Source organism: Rhinopithecus roxellana, chromosome 1, assembly GCF_007565055.1.
Source record: "Rhinopithecus roxellana isolate Shanxi Qingling chromosome 1, ASM756505v1, whole genome shotgun sequence".
NCBI classification, from domain to species: Eukaryota; Metazoa; Chordata; class Mammalia; order Primates; family Cercopithecidae; genus Rhinopithecus; species Rhinopithecus roxellana.
Window position 1 is genome coordinate 176118209 of NC_044549.1, and position 26494 is coordinate 176144702.

Here is a 26494-nt window from a genome sequence, read left to right on the forward strand (position 1 = left end):
AAACAAAAAACCTATAAATTAGCAAAACAATAACTCCACATAGTTTTCATTTTAATTCACAGACAATAAAAGAATTAAGAAAGTGTGAGAAAGATAGCGAGAGAGGAGGCTATCGTCAGAGAGCAGTGCTTCAGACACATCATGGATTTGGAGCATCTCAGCACCAGAACTCAGCCACAGTATCTGGTAGCTGATGTGGAAAGGAAATTAGTATGTTGACAAAAATAAATTTAAAGTATTTTATGTGATGGTTCTGCTGCTTCATATTTGAGTTGGTTTACGAGCAGATTAATTTATGAACATATTATAAACCATGTTGCCCTCAGTAAACTAAACTTCACTGAGTTTCTGTTCTCTCCGTTAGCCTGAAATACAATTCTAGACCTCATAAGTCTTTCTAAAATTGGCTGACCAAAAGTAGCAATTAATTTTTCTTTGTAAGTTCTTAGTTCTTTATAGTTTCCTTAATGAGTTTCCCTGAAAAGAAACCCTCTAAATCTTGTAGGGTCCTATAGCTGTAATTACCACTGTATTTTAACTGGGGTACTCATGAACTAGCAGATTGCAAGTCATCAAAATAAGTCCTTCAGAAAGCACCATGTCTTCTACCCAGAAAAACCCAGCTACCACACAGATAACATAGCAATAGTAGATACTATGCATTCCAAATCCTGTGATTTTCCACGTTAATGTGGAGAGGTGATTTTAAAAATACATACCTGAATTAACTATCCTTTGGAAATTAGAGAAAATGTAAAAGAATAGAAAAAACACTGGGCTAGTTGTTACAGTATCATTGTATAATCTGCCTTTGGATGAAATGTGACCTCAGGTTGTCCATGTTCCTTTGTTGATGTATCAGTAAAATGCCTGTTCCTGCCCAGCTTCTTTGGGTCAGTAATTACAAATTGGGGGCTGAGCAAAGAAATCACCTGTGTATCTCTGAAACATGCAAGAGTTTTTCCCCCAAGTGGTTCTAATGCATACATTGCACAGACCATTTGCTTTTATAGAGCTCAGGCTTATTTGAAGATCAAATGTGGTAGTACTTTTAAAAATCAAAAAATTGATATAAACGCATGGTATTTGCCATTATCAGAAATTGTGTATGATTATTTTAAAACATTGAGTTGTGATCTTCTGTGCATTAAAAAATACATTTTCCTTGGTTATTATATATTTGTCCTTAAAAAATTATATATACACATACATATAATTGATTGTACAGTTGTTTAGGCATTAAATTTAGCTATCAGACAGGGATAAAATGGAGCAGCCATTCCCCTCTTTAACTCTTTTGTTTCCATTTCGCTTTCACTATTAGAAAACATAATTTGTGACATTTTGAGCTGGACTTTTAGATTTCTAACCAAACCCATATTCTCAAAGTAGTGAATGTGGTGGGGTTGACTGCCCTTTCCCTTCATGGCTCCTTCACAGTTTCCTTTTCCCCTCCCTGTCTCTCCCTTCCTTCTTGCGAGTTACCTAGGCCCCATGCAGATACATTCAGCTCTTGATTATCTGAATTAATGGATAGTAACTGGGACATGCATAATCCCAGATGGTGGATAATCCAAAAACCATTAATACTTGGCTTTGAAATGTATTTAGTAATGTTTTAAATTGTTTTTACCTTTCTAATTATATGTTGCTAATGTTGCCATTAGTTTGCATTCCCTGACTACATCCTAGTTGCTTGGGGGATTTAGTGTGGAGGGGGCACAGAAAAATGCAGAGTAACTGTGGTAAACCAGATTGATGGGATTATTATTGAGTTAAAATTTTATTTTGAATAAATTTTTCCAGTTAGTGATTAAGAATTGTCAGCATAGCGTTCAGTCTATGGCCAAGCCCAGTACCTGCCACACTGTTGAAGTTAGGAAATATTTGTTAAATGAAGATTCTCAATTTTTCATACCAGTCTTATGATCAAATCAGGGCTGGCATGAACCAGGAAAAGAAGTCAGTGAAGAAAGTTCATTCTTTCCCAACCTCAGCCTTTCCACCCCCAGGTCAGTGAAGATGAGTATTGCCAAGTCATGGGCATTTTCCCAAGATAGTGCCGATTTACAGGCTGTTTGACCAGCTGAGCCACACAGAATAACTCCTCACTAGCAGTGCCTTAATGCAGTGAGCCTTTAATAAGGGAAATATGCTGTTCTTTTAAAAGGCAAGAATGATACTTTGAAATGGGCACGAGGAAGCTGGGAATTCCTTTTAGTAGAATATAACTTTCCATAATACAAGCATCCAGAATAACAAAAACATAAATATCGAGCAGTTCTTAACCTAAGGTCCCTGAATTAGCCTAACTCCTAAAATGCCTTTCACTTGAGTAGATATGATATGGGGATGAGTGTGTATTTTTCAGAAGAGAGGGCTCATATGCTTGATTACATTCTCAAAGGGGTCTGCAACTTCTCTCTACTGATGAATGGGATTTCAGTTTCACTGTTTTATACTTTTCATGAAATGTTCGAAAGTGGGAAACGAAACTCCCATGGCAACTGCCTCACAAACTTGCCTCCATTTGGACTTCAGAACGATCAGGGAAAGTAATTTTGTAAATTTCTCTAGCTATAGTTCGTTCCAAGCTGGGGACAGGCATAGGCTGAAAAGCCAGGGGTATTTGTTGAAAGACTGAACATGCGAATGGGCAATGGCAACACTATCTGTGACAACAGAACTCAGACCCAGATAAGATGCCCCAGAAGCCAAATTACAACCTTTGCAGCAAAATCAGTCCAGAATAGTTAGGCCTTGGTCAGTCACTGCTAACTTCACTATTTTTGCCCTACTTTCTGCTTCCACCACAGGACCAACCTAGAGAAAGCCAAATATGTTCCCCAAATAATCATATATGGTGCTCCACCTCTAGTTAGCCCTCTGCCATGCCTACAGCCTTCAATGGGGGCATACCTGAAGCCTCCTTCCCCTGGCCCCACGACCCTGTAAAACTTTATCTTTCCCCTGGCTACTTTGGATTATCTTCCAAACACAGGCAGTGGTAGCTGAACTCTCTTGCTATTACAAACTCTGAATAAATAGCCTTTGCTTATTCTCATTTGGGGGTTTTCATTTATTTCTACTTTGCATTGAGATTTGAGAGGTTCCAGGTGAACTCCCTTATCCTAAAATCTCTCTTCCGCCACTATATCACAGAGCTGATAGTAATATCACTGGAGAAATGTTTCTTGGAGTTTAGCTCTTTATTTCTCCAGGAATAGCATTTTAAATGCATGTTTTATTTTAGGGATAGTTAGATCCACATAGTTGATAGTGTAGAACCTTAGACTTAGAATGGTTCACTGGTAACACAGAATAGAGGAACACAAAATAGATGAGCATTTAGCCAGGCTTCCAGTATCATGGGGCTTCTACATGGGGAGTGGGCAAATGCCCTTTTGGGCCTGGCAGTTTTGGTATTATCTCACTTCTGTTACCCTCACATTTGTATCCCTTGTTTTTATTGTTTTTATAATAGTATTTTCCTCAAAAATAAAATGTATATAAATTAATAGAGATAGAATTCTAAGAGAAATTTGGCTATGGATACTTTGTGTCCCAGTCATTAAATGTGTGTGTGATGGCCATTGGCTGAACGGTTAGACCTGTAGAGTGAGACAGTTTGAAGATGCACACTCAAGAGTAGGCTGAGAAGATGCAGAGAGAAACCAGAACTTCCCATGTATGGATCTTATAGTTTGGTTCCCATACCAACAGCATCAGTATCTCCTGGGAACTTGTTCAAAATACACATTATCTCTGGGCATAGTGGCAGATGCCTGTATTGACCCACCTTAAAAAATGATCAGGCTCCCCTTAAATCTTCTGTATCAGAAAACTTTGGGGATGGGTTCTAGCAATCTGTGTTTTTACCATCCCTCCAGATACCTCTGCTGTATGCTAAAGTTTGAGACCACTACTGTAATTAGAAGAGCCATCCAATAACTTTAGCTTTTTCTCTCCTCATGGAGTTAACATTTTACATGAATGCATGGTAGATTTTAGGAGCCCTGACAGCTGAAGCCAAAATATGATCAGGAAACAGTAATCTGTCACCTTGTCCAGTGCCTCTCAGACTTGTACATGCAGATCACCCGAAGGTTTTGTTAAAGTGAACCTCTGATCCAGGAGCACTATACTGCGGGCAGGGCGGGGCGGGCACTGAGAGATGCATATCTAACAAGCTCCCAGGTGGTGGTGATGGACCTAGGATTACTCTTTGAATACCAGGGTCCTAGGAGACCACACACCCAAGCTGAGGAACATTGGAGGTATGGGCATGCAGGTAACTAGAACTCAGGAAATGAAAGGGGAAGGTTCCTGAGAGGTTAGGAGGCTTTTATAAATTCCTGCATAAATCTGATCACTTACTGCTTAGAATGTATGTTCAGGGATCTCCACAGAGAGACGGGAAGCCCAGGGAGAAGATTGATGAGCAGCTAGGAATCCTGTGAAAGGTCCAGCCTGTAGGCCCAGATCAAGATCACCTGTGGTCAAGAAGAGCTAACTTGAGGAAAAAGATTGATATTAATTAAATAAACATTTTTAACCACCTACTCTCTGCTTCATACCAAATAACCCCCAGGATCCTGTGATCTGACGGAGAAGACAGAGAAACCGAAACAATATCCATAACTTACTATTTAGCTGAGATTTGTTTATCAGTGCCTTTATCTCTGGAAAATGTAACTGGGAGCAGTAACACTAATAGGTGTGAAACCTTCAGACATCAGGCCTGGGCAAAGTAGTGTCCTAAACTTGTCCATTCCAACTAGGGAGCAGTTGGAATCTTCGCTCTGACAGGAGAGGACTACGGGGAAAACAGCTGCTGAGAGGTAACCTCTCTACCCTGTCACTTATGTGGGTTCCACCACAAGTAAGCTACTGGGTATTTTGAGAAATTTACTTAGAAGCCACTGCCAGACAGGATCAGGGCACTTTCTGGAATATAAAAGAAGAGAAAGAAGAGAGGGCCAGTGAAAATTAACCACAGAGGGTACTTAAAGCTATGGGTTAGAGATAAGAGTTCAAAGGCAATAAGATACCCCTGCTGCCTTTTAGGAATGGATTCCTTCTGACTCTCTTAATAGGTACCCATCTGTGGATTTTGGCCATGTCCCTTTGAATAACAGGAATTCTATTTCCAATGTAATTGTTGGTGTTGAGATTGACTACTTATGGAGGCATAATGACTGTGGTCTTACCTTCATCCCTGAATAGATCCTGATACTTCTCAGCTTAGTGTTATACCTCATGTCAGTTCTTCCAACAATGTGTATAAATGTATTAGGAGATTTATGCAGAGGAAGTCGAAAAGTGCTATTCACTGTAGTTAAGATCTCTTTGGTATTTGAAATGTCTATGATGGTTTCAAAAAATAAAGTCACACATGTTTTTTTTTTTTTAAATGAGTTTCAGATTACGGAAGATAGGAGTAATTATTTTTAGCAAATCTCTATATGCAATTTTAGAAAACTTATTTGATCATAATTTCCTTTCCTGAAAGTAAAATGGTAGAGCAAAACCTGTTTACAGACTTTCTAGAAGTAAAAACTGTCTCTGGTATGAATAAAAAACAGTTTCCATGGAGCCTAAAATTCGTTTTCCCAACATGACCAACAACGGCACATTAATTCTTTGTATATTTAATTCATACACAGCACTGGCTTCTAAGTAAATTTCTCAAAATACCCAGTAGCTTACTTGTGGTGAAACCCACATAAGTGATAGGGTAGAGAGGTTACTTCTCGGCAGCTGTTTACCCCGTAGTCTTCTCCTGTCAGGGCTAAGATTCCAACTGCTCCCTAGTTGGAATGGACAAGAGGATTCTCACAGAGAGTGCATCCTGTTCATACAACTATAGCCATATTAGACTATTACCATCATGCATTAGCTTTATTGGAATTTCCTGGTAAATTATATATGCTAATGTTACTCAGTCCTTGAAGTACCATACTTGTAAGCCAAATAGCAGGCATACATCTGAAAGAGGTATGTGTGTATGAGAGAGAGAAGGAGAGAGAAAATGTTCAAGCATCAAAAGCTTATCATATTATGGTCATCTTCTATAGCCAACATTTTCATGATCTTCTTATATCCCTGGAAAAACGTAGATATACAAGGCTCTACTTTACATTCAGACTATTTTTGCAAAGGCATATTACAGTTGTTCTGACAAAACAGCTTCAAACACTTGCCGAGGAGAATAAATTACAGTAGGAATGAGTGGTAATTATTAGGAACTTATTTTTGGAATAAGAAACCTTCCTTAATAAAGGGCTATGTACTGCCCTCTGAAAGGAAGAGAGAATTTTCCCCAAAGTCAAAAAGACACTTTTAACAGTTCATGTGCATATCCTGTGGGGGTTAAATTAGGTTAACATGTGTTCCCAAAAAGGCAAATTCAAGCTGGGTTCAATCCATGGATTACAGAGGACACTTAGAAAGCAAATTGGAATTCTTTAGACACAGTAATTCAAAGTTTCTGTTTTTTTCTCTTTTTGGAGCAGAGGTTAGCTTGATGGCTTAAAGGATTCAGATATATCCTCAAGGCATTCAGATATTTTTAAAGACCTAATTGAAATAGTTGATTAGATAAAAAATTTATCAAACAGGTAAGCATCCTTCGATAATGTATCCTACAGAGCCCTTGGGAGACTAGTAAGTGTAAAATTGGAATAAAATTAAATATTTTGCGCTCCCATTTTTTTGTGACTTTGTTTTCTAAAGTTCAAATTAAATACGAGAATGCCTTGTGACCCTAAGTGTAATGAATTCAGTGTTTAGTTGCAATTTTAAGACGTTTTCACAGAGTTGATATAAAGGAAAATTCAGAGTGTATTAATTTCAAAAGAACTGAATACAAAGAAACCCAATATAAGAGCCTAAAATCAGTCAAAGGAAGTACCCAAGCACAGAGGTAAACATTTTTGGCTTGCTTTTATTTTTCTTGAATACTAATACAGAAATTGGATTCTGTGTTTATCCCATAGCAGGCATAGATTATTTAAAAATTGTTAGCTTTTAAAATACAAGTGAACAGAAAGCAAAACACAAAATTGATACCATTGAGCAAAAATCTAACATTGCTTTTTTGTGTAAGAATGCTCACCTAGTGGTATCATTTCGTGATCACAGGTTTCTCAAGATGCCCTTATAATGTTTGTTAAATTAAATTGAATATAGCATTTCTACATTACTTGTTCTTGTAAGGTTACTATGCCCATATCTCACTAAAGAGCCAGTAATGGGAAAGAATAGGGAAATGGACCTAGGATTTAATTTTGTTTCTCCATGTATAACCCGCTACAGCCAAGTTGGATTAAGGCTATGTTTATTTAAAGCTCAGTCAAATTGGTCCTTTTCATAAACTCATTGGTAGAAATGAATTTCTCTTGGTGTTTCCATGGGTCATGCACCGAGCAATAACACCAACAGTAGTTACTGATCCCCTGGGAATAGCAGCTTAATTATACAGAAGTTTGAAATCAAGAATAGTGGTATAAATGCAAACATAGAGACATGTCCTGTCTTTGGGTGGTTTATTATTAAATTTAATACCTCAGATACTCTTTTCTGTTTCTGCAGATCTTAATTACTAAGTAGATACGGTAAAATATGAATTATTGTATTATCACAAGTGATAAAATATATATGGTTATGAGCATGGCAGTCTGCAGGTGTAACGTACATAAAGCAAGGTTGATAGTATCAAGCAGTTAAACTGAAGTTATCTTTAAGGGGAAAAGGTTTAATGCTACCCTTAAGTGTAACTTAAACTCTCACTAAATATTTTTAACTACAATAAAAGCATGTTAATTGTAGGAATGACTTCTTTACAAGACCTCGTTTCTTAGAGTAAGTTTTTCTTTCCAAGAATATAAAAGCTTACTGAAATAATTTCTATTACTAACTCATTCTGTAAAGAGCTTTTTCCTTGGCTTTTAAGCTCAATGAAGAAAGCCCAAAATAGCACAGGAAATTTGTGTATTGTGAATATATATATTCATATATGTATATATATATGAAATATAAGAACTAAATCCAACTGGGATAAAATGATTAAATTATTGATAAGGTCATTGTTGGTCCCCAAAGCATTCCATTAGTTATATGCTTCTTCTTAAATATTTTGAGAATTTGGCCTTAATTTTCTTATAATTACATATAAAATAGAAGAGACAGCATTTTACTTTAATATCCTCTCATGTACAACTTATTACAGTCTTTATATAAGAGAAATATGCTAGGCATCTAATGATACATTTTTTTCTTATGTGTTTTTGGTATTTTTTCTACCTCCTGGATTATTTTTGTGCCACCACTTACAAGATCAATGCCTGTACTTCCAAATTAGCTATCCCATTGCTTCTCAGTAAAGGTGGCTTTACATTGGGGTTAACAAAACTTCTGTAAATACATAAAGGGCTTAGCAAAGTGTATAGAGATCTTTACAAAGAACTTTCTGGATCTCTTTCTCTCTTTCTCTGTTTCTGTCTTTCACATGCACTCACACACACAGAATTTGGTCCTTGCCGTGGAATTTTATAGCAGTGTACTTGGCAAGGTACTTAAAGAGTGAAGCAATATGAAAGATTTATAAAGCAGCACATTGTAGATAACACATTAAATATAAAAGTACTAAAGACATGCATTGTGTGTAGTTTTGGAGATATTAAATATGTGAACAATTTGACACAGAAAATAAAGATATATTTTATTCAGTGTAGGTTACTAGATGTTTGCAGTTAACCTTCCTGACTGCTGCAGTGAAGATCGCTGCATGTGTGTATCTTCAGAGTCAAAAAGGATGCAAGAGAAGTTGATGAATAACTGACAGCTTGTTGTAGAAATAATGGGTGTAGAAATAATGGATATAGAAATTGTTTCTAGGAAATGGGCTACTTTGTTGTTGTTGTTGTTGTTGTTGTTGTTCTTAAAGCACTATCTGTGATAAAATCTAAGATGTGATTGCTGATAAGAAAATGGCAAGAATTTGAGCTGTAAGGAAAGAGGGGGAAGATTGTATTCTTAACTGTAGTTGTGTATTAACCTTCATCTAGTTTCCTCATTGATGGATTTTTCTTCCAGTTGTGTCAGCTGAATAATTGTAACCATGTTCTACATGTTTTAGTCCTTTAAGAATGCAAACATTTGTATCGGTTAAAAATCCTTTGAACAGGGGCCCAAAATGGTTTAGTTCATGTATTTTTTTGCTGTGCCCATCTCTGGTTCCCCTGATACTCTTTGCAATATCAGTCAATTCTTTGTAATTAAGAATAGCGGCCTATTTAATTTAGAGATGTTTTTGTACTTCTTGGAATAGTAAATATTAGCATTTGTAATTTGAAAGAATTAGAAATGTGTGGATAAGTATTTTTTTTTCATAGGCCATGTAAACACAGCCATCTTAGACAAAAAAAATTGTGTTAATCACCCCTCATTTTATTGATAGTAGTGGAGTAAAAATTGAAAATTATAAAAGATAAAAATTATGAAAGGCACTGTAACATTTTTTAAATTTGAACATTTAAAACATTAAAATATTTTAAAATGGAAAATTATAAAAGATACTGTAACATTTTTAAAAAGATAAGTATTACTTGGGCATTTTAATTTTTTATACTGAAAAATTGAGTAATTGATGTAGTTGAAAATACAATCTAATTATTATATTGGTTAATATGATGATGTGAATAAGAAAACTTAAGTATTCAATCACATGGTTCCTAATAAACTATGATACATATTTGTGACTATACAGTATTTTGTCATATCTTTGATTTCTCCTTAAATATATTACTCTCGAGGAAAGTACTTGATTTTTTTTTTTTTTTGCCTTGCTTTAACCCTATAGATGGTTATATTTGGTTTCAAATTTTACATAGAAGTAACATCTCTTAACTAATTTTTAAAGGATTTATTCTATATTATTTGATGCTGCTAGAAATTTGAAATTTTTAATCTTTTGCTATGTGCTAGAATCACATAGAATTCTAGCTGAGGTCCTTAGAAGAAGACTTATGTAAGGAAATTGTAGCCATGTCATGTAAAATTAGAGGTCAATGAATAAAAACATCAAACGAAATTTTTTTCTTATAAGAATTAGATATAAAGAGTTTAGCATTTATTGAAAGTCTAAAGTGTCACTATTTATGGTGTATATTTATATATTGATGTTACTTAGCTGCTTATGTTTACTCTGTGGCATTGATACTCATTTTCTAGGTAATAGAAATAAGTTTGAAAAGCACTCCTAGAAAGGTAGCCTTACTGATCAGGTATATCGGTTACAAAGCTCAAAAAATTAAGTATGACTATATCTTTCATTTAAAATAACTATCTATGCTTGGCCAAAAAAAAAATAGATATCTACTGGCCTTTTCCCACACTTAATTTTAAAATGAATTATTTTAAATAGAAGTGAGATGTGAGAATGCAGTTTTCTAAGTTTGTATCGGATTTGTCATATAAACATTTGCAAAAGGGCAATTTACAACAACAGTAAATCAGTAGAGATCATGAAATTTTGGAAAATTTTATTTTTAACTTACAATCTTACCTATGAAAGCAACCACTAGACTACTAAACATTCATTTTCTCTTCACCTTTTAGGAAATTGTGATTTCTGTTAAATATGAAAGATTTTGACATTTTTCAAATATGTGTGTAATACTTGCTATTATATAGCATTTAATGATTATGGCCTAGTTATACAATTATAAAATTCATTTGAAAGCTTAAAAATTAGGTTTTACTATATTATATTTTTGATATATAATATTTGCTCACTGTGTTCAGTTAATAGTTTTTCACAGTTACCTGAGAAAATGATCACTCTTTACATTACTCTCGAAAGTACTGTCTTCTGAATTTTTGTTTTGTTTCTTTCCAGAAGGTGGGTGCGGCTGCTGTTTGGACGAGAGTTCCCCCTGCAGGACCTTCTGGTGGTCTGGGATGCCTTGTTTGCAGACGGCCTCAGCCTGGGTTTAGTAGACTATATCTTCATAGCCATGTTACTCTACATCCGAGATGCTTGTAAGTGTTAATGACCTTGCCTACATTTGACTAGATACTCCTGATTTTTAAAAATGTTTTGCCTTTTAAACAGACTTGGTGTTTTATTATTTGATTTACATGTACCTCAATTTTTATAGTTGGGTAATATATTGAAATTTCAAAGGAATATACTAAACATCCCTTTTGTTGGTTAACTGTGTACACATTGGGAGATGTGAGTTATTTTATCCTGAGAGAATTAGAATATTCTTCAGAACCATTTTTCTAAAGACTTTACTCCTGCTTTAATCTCCTCATTACACACAGTTGTGAAATGCATCTATAAAAGCCAGTATTTGAGATATGTTTAGAGCTCCACCTTCTGACAGGTAGGGAATATTCAAGGATGTTTATCAGGAGATTGGAGTTCTTTTTATAATATCAACACCTTGCTAATAAAAAAACAAATATTGCATTTAAAGGTATTTTAACTTTCTTCCAGTTATATTTTAGAAAAATATATTTCTCAATACAGTGCTGAATGGTAGACATGTACCCATCTCCTCAGATATATGTTAGGGTGCCTGTAATAGCCAGAAAGCCAGTGCCTAGCCCTTTCGAATAGTCTCATAGTCCTTAGCTTGAAGAAAGTATCGGTGTGTATTTTAAATTTCAAAATACCTCAAATTGTTTTCCGTCTCAGAGAAGTAATGGAAAGTTCACACAATAAAACTTCTTAGCCAAAATGTAATTAGGAAAAAGTGCATAAAATTATGTGATTGAATTAGGAAATAGGAAGCTAACATAAAGTAAGACTTTGTCTGAAGAACATACAGTTTTTAGAATCATTTATAATTGCGACTGTTAAATTGTTATGTGGTTCTCTTTATTTGTTCATTGAATACCAGTTGTGGCAGATGCTCTTGTTATGCCTCTAGTAACACTAATTTTCTTTAAAATTTTAGATTATACTTTTTTTAATTTCCCAAAATTACTTAAATAAGTGACAGGGGTACCACGTTTTATCAAAAAATTATAGATTTTGTTCTATGCCTCGAAGGTCAAATAGTTTAGGTTTTGACAGACAAAGTGAAAGTTTCTTCCTTCTGAGCGAGATCGAATCACTTAAGAATATGGAAGTCATAAGAGGAAACATAAGGAAAATGGAGAAAAATATCTGAGTAGATTTAATGGATACTGGATTTTATGATATTCAATACTAACCTCTAAGTTGTATTTTTAAATATAAATAATAATAAAAGGAATGAGAGACCTCTTCTAGAAAAAAAAATGCTTTGGATAATATTTATGCAAAACTTTCCAAAGCAAACAACTGCTGAAAAGTATTATGATTTTCTGTAATTGTAAACAGTTTACAATTCGCTGTTTTTTGACTTTGGCACATTACCACTATATATTTTTAATTTAATCATCCTGTCTCCTATTCTAAGACCTACTTTTATCATTGTATAAAACATGGCAGATTTTTTGACAGCTGAAGTCCTTACACATTTTTCTCCTTTTCACTGATGACTTTATAAAATGTGAAAAAATACAGAAGTAATGAAGTGATTTATTTATTTCAATATTAACCCAACTTATTTTGATTTTGTTATTTAAGTCTGTAACAGTGGATGAGATCTCCTAAAAATAGAATGAATATTTGTCAGGTATTTACAGATCCCTTCTCCTGTCCTCAAGAAGTTTACCAACTATTAGGGAAGACTGACATAAATTGTTTTCAAATGAACATATTTGGTACTATAGTTGGGATGTGGACAGGTAGTGTAGGAGAGACACCTAGCTCCCCTCTGGGCTGCTGTGAGTGAATAGAGAAAATTGTGCAGATGTTGGCAAGCCAAATAAGAGGATCTGCATACAACGCAGAAGGAACAGCATGAACAAAGGCCTGGAAGTGAAAAGCAGCTTATTGGGGATGTGTATGTCAATGTGTTTCTACAAGCTGTTTGGTATTATTAGAGTACAAAGAGAGAGAGAGACTAGCCGCAAGTTATGAGACTAAAGAAAGAAACAGGAGGGTCACGATGATAGTCTTTCTGTGGTAAGTGATAGGGAGCTATTGAAATGTCCAAAGCAGAAATGTGATCACTTGTAGATCACTTTAGCGGCAAATGGGGAAGATGAAGTTGAAGGAGACAAGAGCAAAGGCATCAGATAACAGTTATGACAGTAGTTTGGGAGAAAAACGGTGGATCAGAGAATTATTCGGAGCTAAAGTTAGCATGATTTAGTGATTAAATATGATAGGAGAGGGAGAATGGAAAATCTAGAAGAATCTCCAGCTTGGAGGTATGAGTGACTGGGTGATATTTATTAACTTGGACAGAAAATACAAGGATTAAGAAGTTTTAGGAATGTTAATAATTAACTGGGCTTTGACTTTGCTGAGTTTTGAGATATTTATAAGAAATTATAACCTAAAGATTTGAAAAATAAAATTAAATGTCAATATCAAGGCTACAGGTTTAATTTTGCAAATGATTAACAGGTGTTTGTTAAAACCATAACCACAGATGCAGAATAGGGTGACTATATATCAAAGTTTGTTTGGGATAGTCTTGGTTTACACCTGCTATCCCATAATAGTAACTATTTGTCCTTTTTCACTCTCAAAGACATTATATAGGATCATAAAAATTATATTGTCCTATTACCTAAAGTGGGTACATATGGAAAGAGAACATGGGCAAAGGTGAAACTGGGTTTAACATCAGCATTTCAGAGGCACCAGAGGAGAAAAAGCCAAGGAAGAGCTTAACTTGTGTTGTAACCCCAGAGAACTATCTGGAGCCAGGCAGAGAGAAGAAGGTCAGTAGTGCCCAGGAACAGTAACACAAGGCTAGAAAAGTCCACTCACTTTGGGAACTGTGGAGGGACAGTCATTGGATACCTTTGCCAGGGTGGATTCAATGAACTGGTTGAGCAGAAGCTGGATTATGGTGGGTTGCAGAATGAATAGACAGTTAAGAAATACAGAAGTCTTTTCTTCAGCTTTTTGTTGTTGGGTTTTTTTTTGTTTGTTTGTTTGTTTTTAATATATGCATTACTTTTTCAACTGAAAAGATAACTAAATAAAAACAAGGTATATGGAGATAGCAGGTATAGAGTGATCTTTGAGTAAGGAAGAAGAACGATGTACCTAGAGGACAGTGCAGGGACAAGGAAGATTGGATGGCTGTCATTAGACATTGGAGGCAGGGCAGAACTAATGGAGAGGTTTACTTCTCAAACCAGTCTGAGTTCCTACTTCAAGAATCAGCACTAGTTTTCCCCACCCTGTTCCATGAATGAGATCTCTGAAAAAGCCAGGCATGGTGGCTCGAAACGGTAATCCCAGCACTTTGGGAGGACAGGTCGGGAGAATCGCTTGAGCCTAGGAGTTTGAGACCAGTCTGGGACACATGGTGAAACCCCATCTCTACAAAAAATAAAATTTGACTGGGTGTAGTGGCTTGTGCCTATAGTCCCAGCTACTCAGGCTGAGGTGGAAGAATCATTTTAGTCCAGGAGGTCAAGGCTGCAGTAAGCCATGATTGCGCCACTGCACTCCAGAGCGTGGGTGACAGAGCAAGACCCTGTCTAAACAACAAAAAAAGAGAGATCTATGAAAAGAGAAAATATCTTCTTTGTTTTGAAGCGTTCGCTTGTTTATTGTCTGTTCTTCACACCCCACCCCTAATCCCTATTCCCCAGTGAGAGACAGGATTTTGTCTGTCTTGGTTTCCCTCCCATATACTAGCATCTAGAATTGGGCCCAGGGCATAGTAAACCTCCAGAAAAATATTTTTTGAGTGAAATAATTGAGGAAATAAGGGCCCAGAGGCAGTAGAAGAGAACTGGGTCTGGAGTCCTATGGAAGACTGGCTGTGGAATAGGAACGAAAAGCTGGTGCTGATGTAGGAAGAAAGCACTAGGCTGCTTTCACAAGTAATCCAGTTCATAGGTGGAGAAGACAGAAAATGGAGGAATTCCATATCTGATAAAGGAGGAAGCAAGGTTATCCACTGTGAGTGAGGCAGAGTAAGGTTAGTGGTTTGTGGGAAATGACTTGGAGATGTGATAAAGATAGCTGATTAAGAGCCAAGAAAAGCCATGTGTAACTGTTGAAGATCCTACAGAGAGAAACACTGGGAAGTGGTACCAGGCTTCAAAAAAAAAAAAAAAAAAAAAAAAAAAAAAAAAAAAGAGGTAGATTGTGATCCAGGCTTCCAAATGAATTAGGCAGGACTAAAGGGAGACAGGAGGGTAGAGGGTGTTGAGTTTATTTGAAAATAGTGGTTTAAGATGTATAAAGAGGGAAGCACAGCCAGGAAAAGATTAGGGAAAATTGAATGTATCAAGGAATTGGGTGAGGTAGAGCATGAGAGAGCTAAATGCATACAAAGTTGTGGTCAGACATAAAGCAATTCTAGATCTGCTTGGTATAGTTGAAGTGCCTGAAGGGGAGTTTAAGTCACTTAAAGACCAAGGGATTGTGAGGAAACGGGTTTTTGTTTAGTTCTCCATGGACACTTCACCAAGGATCCTGATAGGAAAAGGCGTAGAAAGAAATGTAATGAGCCTGCACCATAGCCTCAAATAAATGAAAAAGAGTGACCAAAAAAACAGCTTTTATTGAACCAGTCAATTATTCAGAGTCAACCATTCAACCAGTACTTACCAGTATATGGTACATAGATGACAGTGATGAAGGGACATGATAGAGGCATAGAGGCATGGCATGAACTTCAAAGGAAGAGGGAGTTTTATGAAATGATAGGAAACAATAGTTTGGAAGCTGAATCAAGGAGCAAGGTAGTCTTCCACCTCACATCTGGAGGTTGCAGAGGCAGCAGTGACTCTGGGAAGGTGAGGGTTAGAGGAAAAGACATTGTTCCCTAGAGAAAAGGATTGAGATAGAGGGGAGCAGCAGAAAGAAAAGGAATAGAGAACCGGATTGGACAGAGTTGCATAGGAGGGCAGTACTAATTAGATGAGCTTATATTTTTGGCCATGGTCAAGAACTGAGAGGAAGGTGGACAACTTGCCAACCCCAGCTTTCCCAATAAATCATTGGTATCAAGCTTTTATTTCATGCCACTGGGTTCTGATTCATAATGTCTTGCTGGGGCTTCCAGAGTGGGGATGTTTAGTTACACTCAGTAGTTTAAATCTCATTCATTCAAGAAATCTTAACTGAACACCACTGTACCAGGCTCTGAGCATTACATACGTTTTTTTCTGAGCTACATTTGTAGGATGCTTAGAGGATGTTTCATCTGTGGGAAACTAAAAGAGCCCTCCTTCCGTGATGACATTCCTTCCTTGGGGTGCATGTCTCCTAGGGATTCAGTGGATGGGGATCAAAGGGTCTGTGATCATCCTGATAGTGTGCAAAATATTGTGTAGGTATGCCTTTCTTTGGGTTAAATGTCTATAGTTTTCATCAGTTTCTCAAAGGAATACGTGCCCAAAAAAATAGGTAAGATTCACTGCATCTAGTCCAAAGTTCTGATTTGGTAGGCACAGATAAGGCCTGTTATGGACTTAATTGTATTCCCGCCCCAACAAAAGATATATTGAAGTCCTAACTTCTAGTACCTCAGAACGTGACCTAATTTGGGAATAGATTGTTGCAAATGTAATTAGTTAAGATGAGGTCATACTAATCCAATATGACTGGTGTCCTCATAAAAAGAAGGAAATTTGGCAACAGACATGCACAGAGGGAAGACAATGTGAAGGTACAGAGGGAGAAGAAGGCCATGTGAAGACAGCCAGAAGCAGAGGTTGGAGTGATATTATCTACAAGGCAAGGAATGACAAGGATTTTCAGCCATTACCAGAAGCTAGGAGAGAAATAGGAAACAAATTCTTCCTCTTTAGGAGAAACATGCTGCTAACACCAGAAGCAGGAGAGGCAAGGAGGATTCTCCCCTACAAGTTTCAGAGGGAACATGGTCCTACCAAAACTTTGATTTTGGACTTCTAGCCTTCAGAATTATGTAACAGTAAATTTCTGTTATTTTAAGCCACCCAGTCTTTGTTACTTTGCTGAATTATATGGATTAAAATTATATACAGAAGGAAACATTGAGCAGTAAGGAAATAGTGTGAGAGTAATCATAAACCATTACTCCTGTAATCGTTTATGAATAGCCATACCCCCACCACACTATTTTTTAACTGACTTATTTCATATTATAAGTCACTCTTGTGATTCCTTGCTTCCCCTGGCTCCACCTACCTCTTACTCCTATTTTCAGGCCTAGGGTGAGGTAGCCTTTTTCCCAAATCTTTTCCTATTATTCTAGCTCTCATTGATTTCACACTTTTGCAGTCCTATAAGATCGTAATCAATACCACTAACTAAGTGCTACATTAGTTATGCTCTATTTTACATTTTTCCATAGTTATCGTGGGTGTTGGTTCTATCTCCTCAACTAGATTGTGAGCTTCCTTGGTACCAGAACCACATTACAATTCTTTCCTACCTCTAAATGCATCTGAAGCTCTTCATGTGCCCAGTTAATATAGTACTTGGGGTAATGCCAGGCCAAAAGATACCATAGAGTTCTTGGAGGGGTGGATTTGTGTGCTGCGATTGCTAAGAAGACAAGTGCTAGTCTCATTCTTAGAACAACTTAAAAAAATAATGATTCTTTGAAAATATACTTTTCAGCATAGCTTCTTCAAATAAAGCATTGCCTACTTTTAAAAGTAAGTAGCTGAAATTTTCACATCTTTTTTTTATTGATTTTATTTGTTTTTGACTAGTATCAAAAAACATCTCTGTTTTAAACATAACATACCTTTTATTTGTCTTGTAAATTGCATTAATAGCTAAAACACTATAAGTCTATTTATAGATTTTCCTTTTTTTTTTTTTTTTTTTTTTCCCTGAGACGGAGTTTTACTCTTGTTACACAGACTGAGTGCAGTGGTGCGATCTTGGCTCACTGCAACCTCTACCTCCTGGGTTCAAGTGATTCTCCTGCCTCAGCCTCCCAAGTAGCTGGATTACAGGAGCATGCCACCACACCCAGCTAATTGTTGTATGTTTGGTAGAGACAGTGTTTGACCATGTTGGCCAGGCTTGTCTCCAACTCCTGACCTCAGGTGATCTGCCCGCCTCAGCCTCCCAAAGTGCTGGGATTACAGGCATGAACCACTACGCTGAGCCTAGATTTTCTTAAAAGGAAAGTATTTCTCAAATATTTATTGCCCTTTTAAATGTACTTTCTCTTTGAACACCATAAATGGAAAAGTTTCCTTCTTGGCACTTCTGCCCACTTCCTGCCTTTTTTTTTCAGCCAGCGTAAGCATGTTACAATACTCTACTGTAATTTTCCTCTGCTTTTGATAGAGATTTCTTTAGCCATTTCCTTGCCTGGCATGGCATGGCAGTTGTGGCCTCTTTGTGATTTCAAATATTATTCATTTTGCTTTCCTTTTAGATCTCTACTTACTCTTCAGCCACTGTCTGTCTGCCAGTATTTCCCGCTGTCCTAACCCAGAATTTCTATTTTTCTGTTTTCTAGTTAACAGCATGTGTAATGTCATATTGATGTCAAAATGTGTTTATTTCAACTGCAAATTGTATTTATTTGTCTTTTCTGGAAAAGCGTTGCTTAACAGTCACTAAAAATTTTAAATCTCATGGTAATGTCACAAAGTTTTATCAAAGCGCAAATTGATAGTCTTATTTTTGAAGGAGTGTTTAAGCACTTCCTGACTACTAGCTCTCCTCCCTCTGAGACATAAAATGGTGTCAGTTGTTATGACTGTATCAGATATGTATATTAATGTACCCTGTTACAAACACCGTTTATACTACTTTATATCTTAGTTTAATAGTCTCCTCAAGTTTCACTAACAAAGGCTGATATACCATAGTAGCACATTGTCTGTTATTTTGGGTTTCTTTTTTAATGTTTCCTTTTTTAAAAAAAGTTGAATTATTGAATTGGATTTAAGAAAGGTTCTAGGTTCAGCACAAAACTAAGTGGAAAATACAGTTCACATATACCCACTCCCCCAGATACCCACATTCTCCCCCACTATCACCATCCCACGTGAGAATGATACTTTTTTTTTTTTTTTTTTGAGATGGAGTCTCACTCTGTCGCCCAGGCTGGAGTGCAGTGGCGCAATCTCGGCTCACTACAAGCTCTGCCTCCTGGGTTCACGCCATTCTCCTGCCTCAGCCTCGTGAGTAGCTGGGACTACAGGTGCCTGCCACCACGTCCAGCTAATTTTTTGTATTTTTAGTAGAGACGGGGTTTCACCATGTTAGTCAAGATGGTCTCGATCTCCTGACCTCGTGATCCACACGCCTTGGCCTCCCAAAGTGCTGGGATTACAAGCGTGAGCCATCATCCAGCCAGAATGATACATTTTTTACAGTTGATAAACCTGCATTGATACAGCATTATTGCCCAAAGTTCATAGTTTTACAGTAGGGTTCACTCTTGGTGTTATATTCTCTGTGTGTTTGGACCAATGTATAATGACATGTATCTCTCATTATAGTATCATACATATAGCAGTCCCTCCTTATCTGCAGTTTAAGTTTTCACAATTTCAGTTATCTGATACCAACCAAGATTCAAAAATATTAAATGGAAAATTCCAAAATAAAAAAACTCCTAAGTTTTAAATTGTATCCCATTCTATGTAATGAAATCTGTAGCCACCCCACTCCGTTCTGCCCTGGACATGAATCTTCCCTTTGTCCAGCATATCCACACTGCATAAGCTGCCTGCCCATTAGTCACTTAATAGCAATCTTGATTATCAAAACAACTGTTGTTGGTATCACAGTGCTTGTGTTCAAGTAACCCTTGTTTTACTTAAAGCCCTAAAGCTCAAGAGTAGTGATGGTGGCATATTGTTATAATTGTTCAATTTTATTGTTAGATATCGTTGCTAATCTTTTACCATAATTTATAAATTGCCTAACTTATAAATTAAACTTTCATCATAGGTATGTATGTATAGGAAAAAGCATAGTACATATAGGGCTGAATACTATTTAGGTTTCAGGTATCCACTGGGGGTCTTGGAACACATCCTAAAAATTCTCTGTGTCCTGCCTATTCATCCTCTGTCTCCCTCTAATTCCTGGAAACTACTGATCTTTTCACTGTCACAGTGTCATATAGTCAGATGAATGAAGTCTGTAGCCTTTTCAGATTGGCTTCTTTTTTCTTAGCAATATGCAGTTAAGTTTCCTCTGAGTCTTTTCATGGCTTGATGGCACATTTATTTTTAATGCTGACTAATACTCCATTTTCTAGATACAATACAGATTGTTTATTAATTCACCCACTGAAGGACATCTTGGTGACTCCCTCATATACAAGTAAGATATCCACCCACTTTTCTCCTTCCATGCATCCCATTTCTCCTTAGCACCCCTGCCATAGGAGCCACTCCGTATCTGCCTTCGTTTGCTTCCACATATTGTTGGCTGACGCCTCACTGACCCTGAAGTCTTCCATTTTAGGAGTTATCACAGCCCTTAGTATGTATCATTATTATCAGCCCTACCCTACGTTGCAATTAATTTTATGTTTCTCTTCCACTGGACTGTAAGAAAAAGTTGAGATTTTAAAAATTCTTTTCATGTGTTTAGAACTTGACTCAGCATTTTAAATAAAACAGGTGTTTAATATAAACATTGAATGAATGAATACAGTCCAACACACAGAGAAGATATTGTCAGTACTTCTTAAATACCTTGTGTACTTCAGCCATTTTTACTGACAATGTATATTTCTGATTAAAGCACTAAAAATCACAAAACACAACGAAATAAAGTGTATGTGTGTGTGTCTATTTTCAGATATAACTAATTCCCAACCTATGGTTTTCCTTCATTTCAATTTATAATTAAGAGAGTCAAATGTATGAATCAGGCTTACTGATTATTTTCTACGTCTTAATCCACACCAATTTTTTCAGGCTTCATTTCCATGACATTTTATAGAATGTCATTATGTGGAAGTAGAACTTGGGCTTTGATTCTGAGTACTTACCTTTAATTACCACAATAGTGTTCACAGTTTGCATTAAAAGACTTTGTTCCGGCCAGGTTTAGTGGCCTATCATGCCTGTAATCCCAGCACTTTGGGAGGCCAAGGCAACAGGATCGCTGGAGCCCAGGAGTTCAAGACCAGCCTGGGCAACATAGTGGGATCCCCGTCTCAATTAAAAAAAAAAAAAAAAAGAATTAGCCAGGCCTGATGACACATGCCTATAGTCTCAGCCACTAGGGAGGCTGAGGTGGGAGAATCGCTTGAGCTCAGGAGGTCAAGGTTTCAGTGAGCTGTGATCATGCTACTGGACTACAGCCTGGGTGACAAGAATGAGACTGTGTCTCCAAAAAAAAAGAATCCTTTTTTTTTTTTTTTTTTTTTTTTTTAGATAGAGTCTCTCGCTCTGTCACCCAGGCTGGAGTGCAGTGGTGCGATCTGGGCTCACTGCAACCTCCACCTCCCGGGTTCAAGCAATTCTCCTGCCTCAGCCTCTTGAGTAGCTGGGATTATAGGCACCCACCACCATGCCCAGCTCTTTTTTTGTATTTTTAGTAGAGACGGGATTTCACCGTGTTAGCCAGGATGGTCTCGATCTCCTGACCTCAGCATCCGCCCACCTTGGCCTCCCAAAGTGCTGGGATTACAGGCGTGAGCCACTGCGCCCGGCCAAGAAAATTGTTTTTATACATATCATCTCATTATTTCCTCAGTCAATAATGAGATAGAGAAGGTGGAGAAAACAGAAGCCTTTGCACGTAATTAATATCCTTCAAAGTTCATAGTACAAACGGCATTCCTGGAGCTAACATGCCGTTCTTTCTGACTTTTCTAATACAGTGATCTTTCTCTGCCCACACGCTAGCCACTGGCAATTCTGTACTTTTATACTTGCTTACTTACTGCCTTCCAGTTGGCAGCACTATATATTTAAACATAGAAATTATTGAGTAAAGATCTCTTATGTTATTGCTTGATCTCTTATTAAATGAGATTCTGTATTAAAGTGTATTAAGCAGGAAAAGTAACAGTTTTTTAAATCTTTTTTCCAAGCCCAAAGAGTGAGCTGCTCTGAATTTGAGATTATCCTCTTTCCTAAAAATGAAATTAAAACTCTCATATTATTCCTCACAAAATCTGCTAGAGTAATAAAGACTTACCAAAGAGTAGCCAAGTGTTTACATAAGAGTATGTGTTGGTCTTCGGTTTTAAGGATGGTTGTTGTAGTGGTTGAATGGTGCTCAAAGAGGCAGTTGTCACAAAGCCAACTGAGGAAGAAAACCCAGAAGGACAAAATTTTACAAGGGTTTTAAACACTAGACTAAAAAAACCACTTTTTGTGGAGGATATGACTGTGTTTTATATTTGGCTTTCTCCAAAACTGAAGAGAGTAAAATTTTTTTTGTTTCTGTTTGTGTTTTATACCCCAGCCTCCCTCTGACCACTTGTGTTCTGGTCCATTGGCAATCCCATTTTGTTTCTTGCCATTTGTACTTGGGAAAGTCAGAATAGTAAGGGCCTTTAAATAGGTGAAGATTATGCAGGCAGTAATTATGTGTTCTTTCCTGCATGTCGTAAGCCCTCAACAAATATTTTTTTTCAGAGAGCATTGCATTATTGAATGCTTTCTCTAGCCAGGTGCCTGGCAAGGCACTTTCATTACACATTGACTTTGTTTTCAGTCAAGTACAATTAACTAGAGAAAAACTTTTTCCTTTTTTAAAAGAAAGGTTTTCCTTTTTGTTAGCTCATTTTATTTTATAATTAATCTATGATTATTTGTTTTTATATGCCATTTTATAGGTAAATACAAGAATGTATGCCTATTTCTAAATATTTGCTATTCTTGGCCTTTGACACTGAGGACTTTTTTCAGTTTATACTGATACCCCTGTCATGCACTTGCTAAGAATGTAGGAAAGTATAAGAGGTGGGGGGTGAGGCTTTCAGTCTATACTGACCCAGGTTCCACCCTGTCTTTACCCTTCAGGAGCTCTGTTGCCTTGGCTGTGTTGTTACCTACTCTGCACTACCTCATCCATAATAGTCAATGATAATGCTTTCCTTAGGGGGAAATAGGAGGACTCATGAGACCTTTATAAAATGTATGACTAGTTTTCAGGCATATTATACGTACTCCATAAGTGATAGATATTTTGGGGGGGGGGGGGTTGGGCGAGAAATTAAAGGAAGTCTATAGAGTTTCGTGTTTTGTGATAGTTTTCAGTCCATTTTATTATGTTCACAAAGAAAGTATATCTCAATATGAACTTGAATAATTTGAAAAAATATTGCACGTATTTACAAACATTACAGTTGTAAGTGTGGTTAGTTTTGAATTATGTTTAAGTTATTGATCCACATTGCTTTAAACTTTCTCAAAACAGTTACTTTTTCTGCATATCATTACTGATTTCACTTTTTGGTTTATTTGTACCTGCTGGAGAAACTAAATCATCTCTTCAGACCACTTCAGAATAGTTGTGGGGTGCATAAAGATTCAGAGAAGTCAGCTCTGCCTCATGTGGAGGTAATACTATTCATCAAGGATGAATTGAGCAAGATAGGGAAACGTACCACATAGCAGCTGGCCCACTCTTACAGAAAGCCTGTAGATAGAGTAAGCAGTATTGTCTCATTTTATAAATGGGAGAAATAAAGTTTCAATGAAGTTGGGCAGCTTGCCTGAATTCATTGTATTATAAGTGACTAGGCTGTCTAATCTAGTTCTCATTCCAAATCCATTAGCTTTTCTTAGGTACTACTTACCTTTGCTTTTACCTTCCGTAAATCAACTAGAATGTGGCTTCACTATTTTGTTTTTAAAGCATAAACATACTTCATTTCAAATGTAGGTAGATGCCAAAACTCAATAATTTTTCTTAGTCTTTCATTTCTTACCTCATGTCTCTGCCCTGCTCTGATAGGATAAATATTGGGGAAAGACAGTATTACAGATTAGTTTTTCATTTTCAATAAAAGTTTACTGTGAAGTTCAAAACTAAATTCTTACTGTGTCAGATCCTTGCTAGTTTGTTTTTAAACCAGCTTGCGTAATTCTCTTCTACCTACTTTAAACTTGCTGTATTCAAAAGGAGATTTAATACTTAGCATATCTATTTGCAAATTAAGAGTATTTCTAAAAGTGTGGATTTTCATTAGCAAATTAGAGATACCGTTATCTGAAAGCAGTGAACTTAACTTATTAGCTGTTATATTCCTAGTGCCAGTGCCTAGCATAGCCTCTGGATATCTGGCATTTAGTAGATGCTCAGGAAATGTTCATTGCATGCAGTGATTGGATGGATGAATAGAAAGATGAAAGAATGTTAGCTTCTTCATTTGTTCCTCAAGTAGAATTTTAATTCATTATTTGGCTTCCTTTATATATTTTATAGCTTCTGATAGCTTGAAAAGTTTTAACAACTTATAATAACAGGATAATTGCTCTAGTCTCTATCTATATATTTATATCTAAATCAGTCTGTGCTATAGGAGTTCAAGACCAGCCTGACAACATAGCGAGAGCTTGTCTCTTCAAAAAACTTAAAAACTAGCCAGGCATGGCAGTATGCTTCTGTAGTCCATCCTAGCTTGGGGCAGGAGGATTGCATGAGCCCAGGAGTTTGAGACTGCAGTGAGCTGTGATCATGCCACTGCACTCTAGCCTGGGTGACAGAGCAAGACCCTGTCTCTTAAAAAAACATACTAAATAAATAAATAAATGATTAATCAATCAATCAAGCTTTTCTGGAGACTGGGTTATGCTAATCTTCTAGTATAGTTAAAACTGCTTCACTAGAATAGTAGTAATACTTTATAGTATGCGTCCATTATGTCTCTTGATTTTCAAAACAATGACCTTTCAAAACAAGTGTCTTGTAATAGAGTACAGACTCTGCAGCTAGACTTTTGGGTTTCCAATCTTGCCGTTCTAGGGAATCACTGGTAACTTGTGCAAGTGACTTAACTTCTCCAAGTATCAATTTTTGCATCTGTAAAACAAAGATAATAATTGTACCTCTATAAGAATGTCATAAAAATTGAGGCCGGGCGCGGTGGCTCAAGCCTGTAATCCCAGCACTTTGGGAGGCCGAGACGGGCGGATCACAAGGTCAGGAGATCGAGACCATCCTGGCTAACACGGTGAAACCCCGTCTCTACTAAAAAATACAAAAAAACTAGCTGGGCGTGGTGGCCGGCGCCTGTAGTCCCAGCTGCTCAGGAGGCTGAGGTAGGAGAATGGCGTGAACCCGGGAGGCGGAGCTTGCAGTGAGCTGAGATCCGGCCACTGTACTCCAGCCTGGGTGACAGCGAGACTCCGTCTCAAAAAAAAAAAAATAATAATAATAATAATGATGTAGGTAAAGTTCTTAGCATGTGGCCTGGCTACAGAAAGCTTTAATAATTCACTGTTATCTTAGTCGTGTTAGTAGTAATAACTGCTTGGTATTACACATCTGCCCTTCTGTGCTGTAATTTTCTCCAGAGTAAGGACTCAGTTTTGTTTATCTCTACGTGCTCCCCTAGCATAGGGCCTGTCCTGAATGAGGTCCTCAGCAAATAATTATTGGGTTGAATGAAGCAGTCAAATAAATTTTTTCAATCAAAAAGTTGTTTTCCAAGTGACTAAACTTAAGCTCACAGAGGTTACCTGAACTGGTTTTAAACAGCTGCTATAAATCAGTCTCATAGATTATATCATTTAATCTTTTTTTTTTTTTTTTGAGACGGAGTCTCGCTCTGTCGCCCAGGCTGGAGTGCAGTGGCCGGATCTCAGCTCACTGCAAGCTCCGCCTCCCGGGTTTACGCCATTCTCCTGCCTCAGCCTCCCGAGTAGCTGGGACTACAGGCGCCAGCCACCTCGCCCGGCTAGCTTTTTGTATTTTTTAGTAGAGACGGGGTTTCACCGTGTTAGCCAGGATGATCTCGAACTCCTGACCTCGTGATCCGCCCGTCTCGGCCTCCCAAAGTGCTGGGATTACAGGCTTGAGCCACCGCGCCCGGCCTATCATTTAATCTTAAGGCAACTTGATGAAAGGTTCAAATAAAGCCCCGGATTCAAACCTACATCTCTGTGTCATGAGATCAAAAACTTTTCCACAAAACTTTCCTGCCTCTTTACAAAATATGTAAGAATTCTTTCTTGGTCAATTACTAATGTATAATTACTTTTTGAGTTATAAGGTGAATTGATTAAGTCATAATTACTTGCTAGATCTCAAAGAAATCTGTACGTAAAACCATTATGCTATTCTCAGTATCTTAGCTTTTTGAATTTCTAGAGAAAAAAAGGACAGCAGGTAACTGAAGGTAAATATGAAAAAATGAACAAATAAGAGTCTGAACAGATACAGAAAGGGTAGGATAAGTGAGTGCTTTACAAATGAAAGCAGATGTATGAAATTACAAGCTGTCATAGCAGCAATGGAAATGAAGATGATAAAGTGGTT

The 26494-nt window shown here is 37.0% G+C and overlaps 1 protein-coding gene across 8 annotated transcripts in view; it reads left to right on the plus strand.

The window, feature by feature from the left end:
• TBC1D5 (TBC1 domain family member 5) overlaps window positions 1-26494 on the plus strand; it is a 578111-nt gene that overhangs the window by 410644 nt on the left and 140973 nt on the right. For all 8 annotated transcript variants that reach the window (XM_030933427.1, XM_030933431.1, XM_030933430.1 and 5 more), the window contains one exon: window positions 10901-11043. In XM_030933427.1, coding sequence (XP_030789287.1) covers window positions 10901-11043 — 143 coding nt within the window. The remainder of the gene's footprint in view (window positions 1-10900; window positions 11044-26494) is intronic.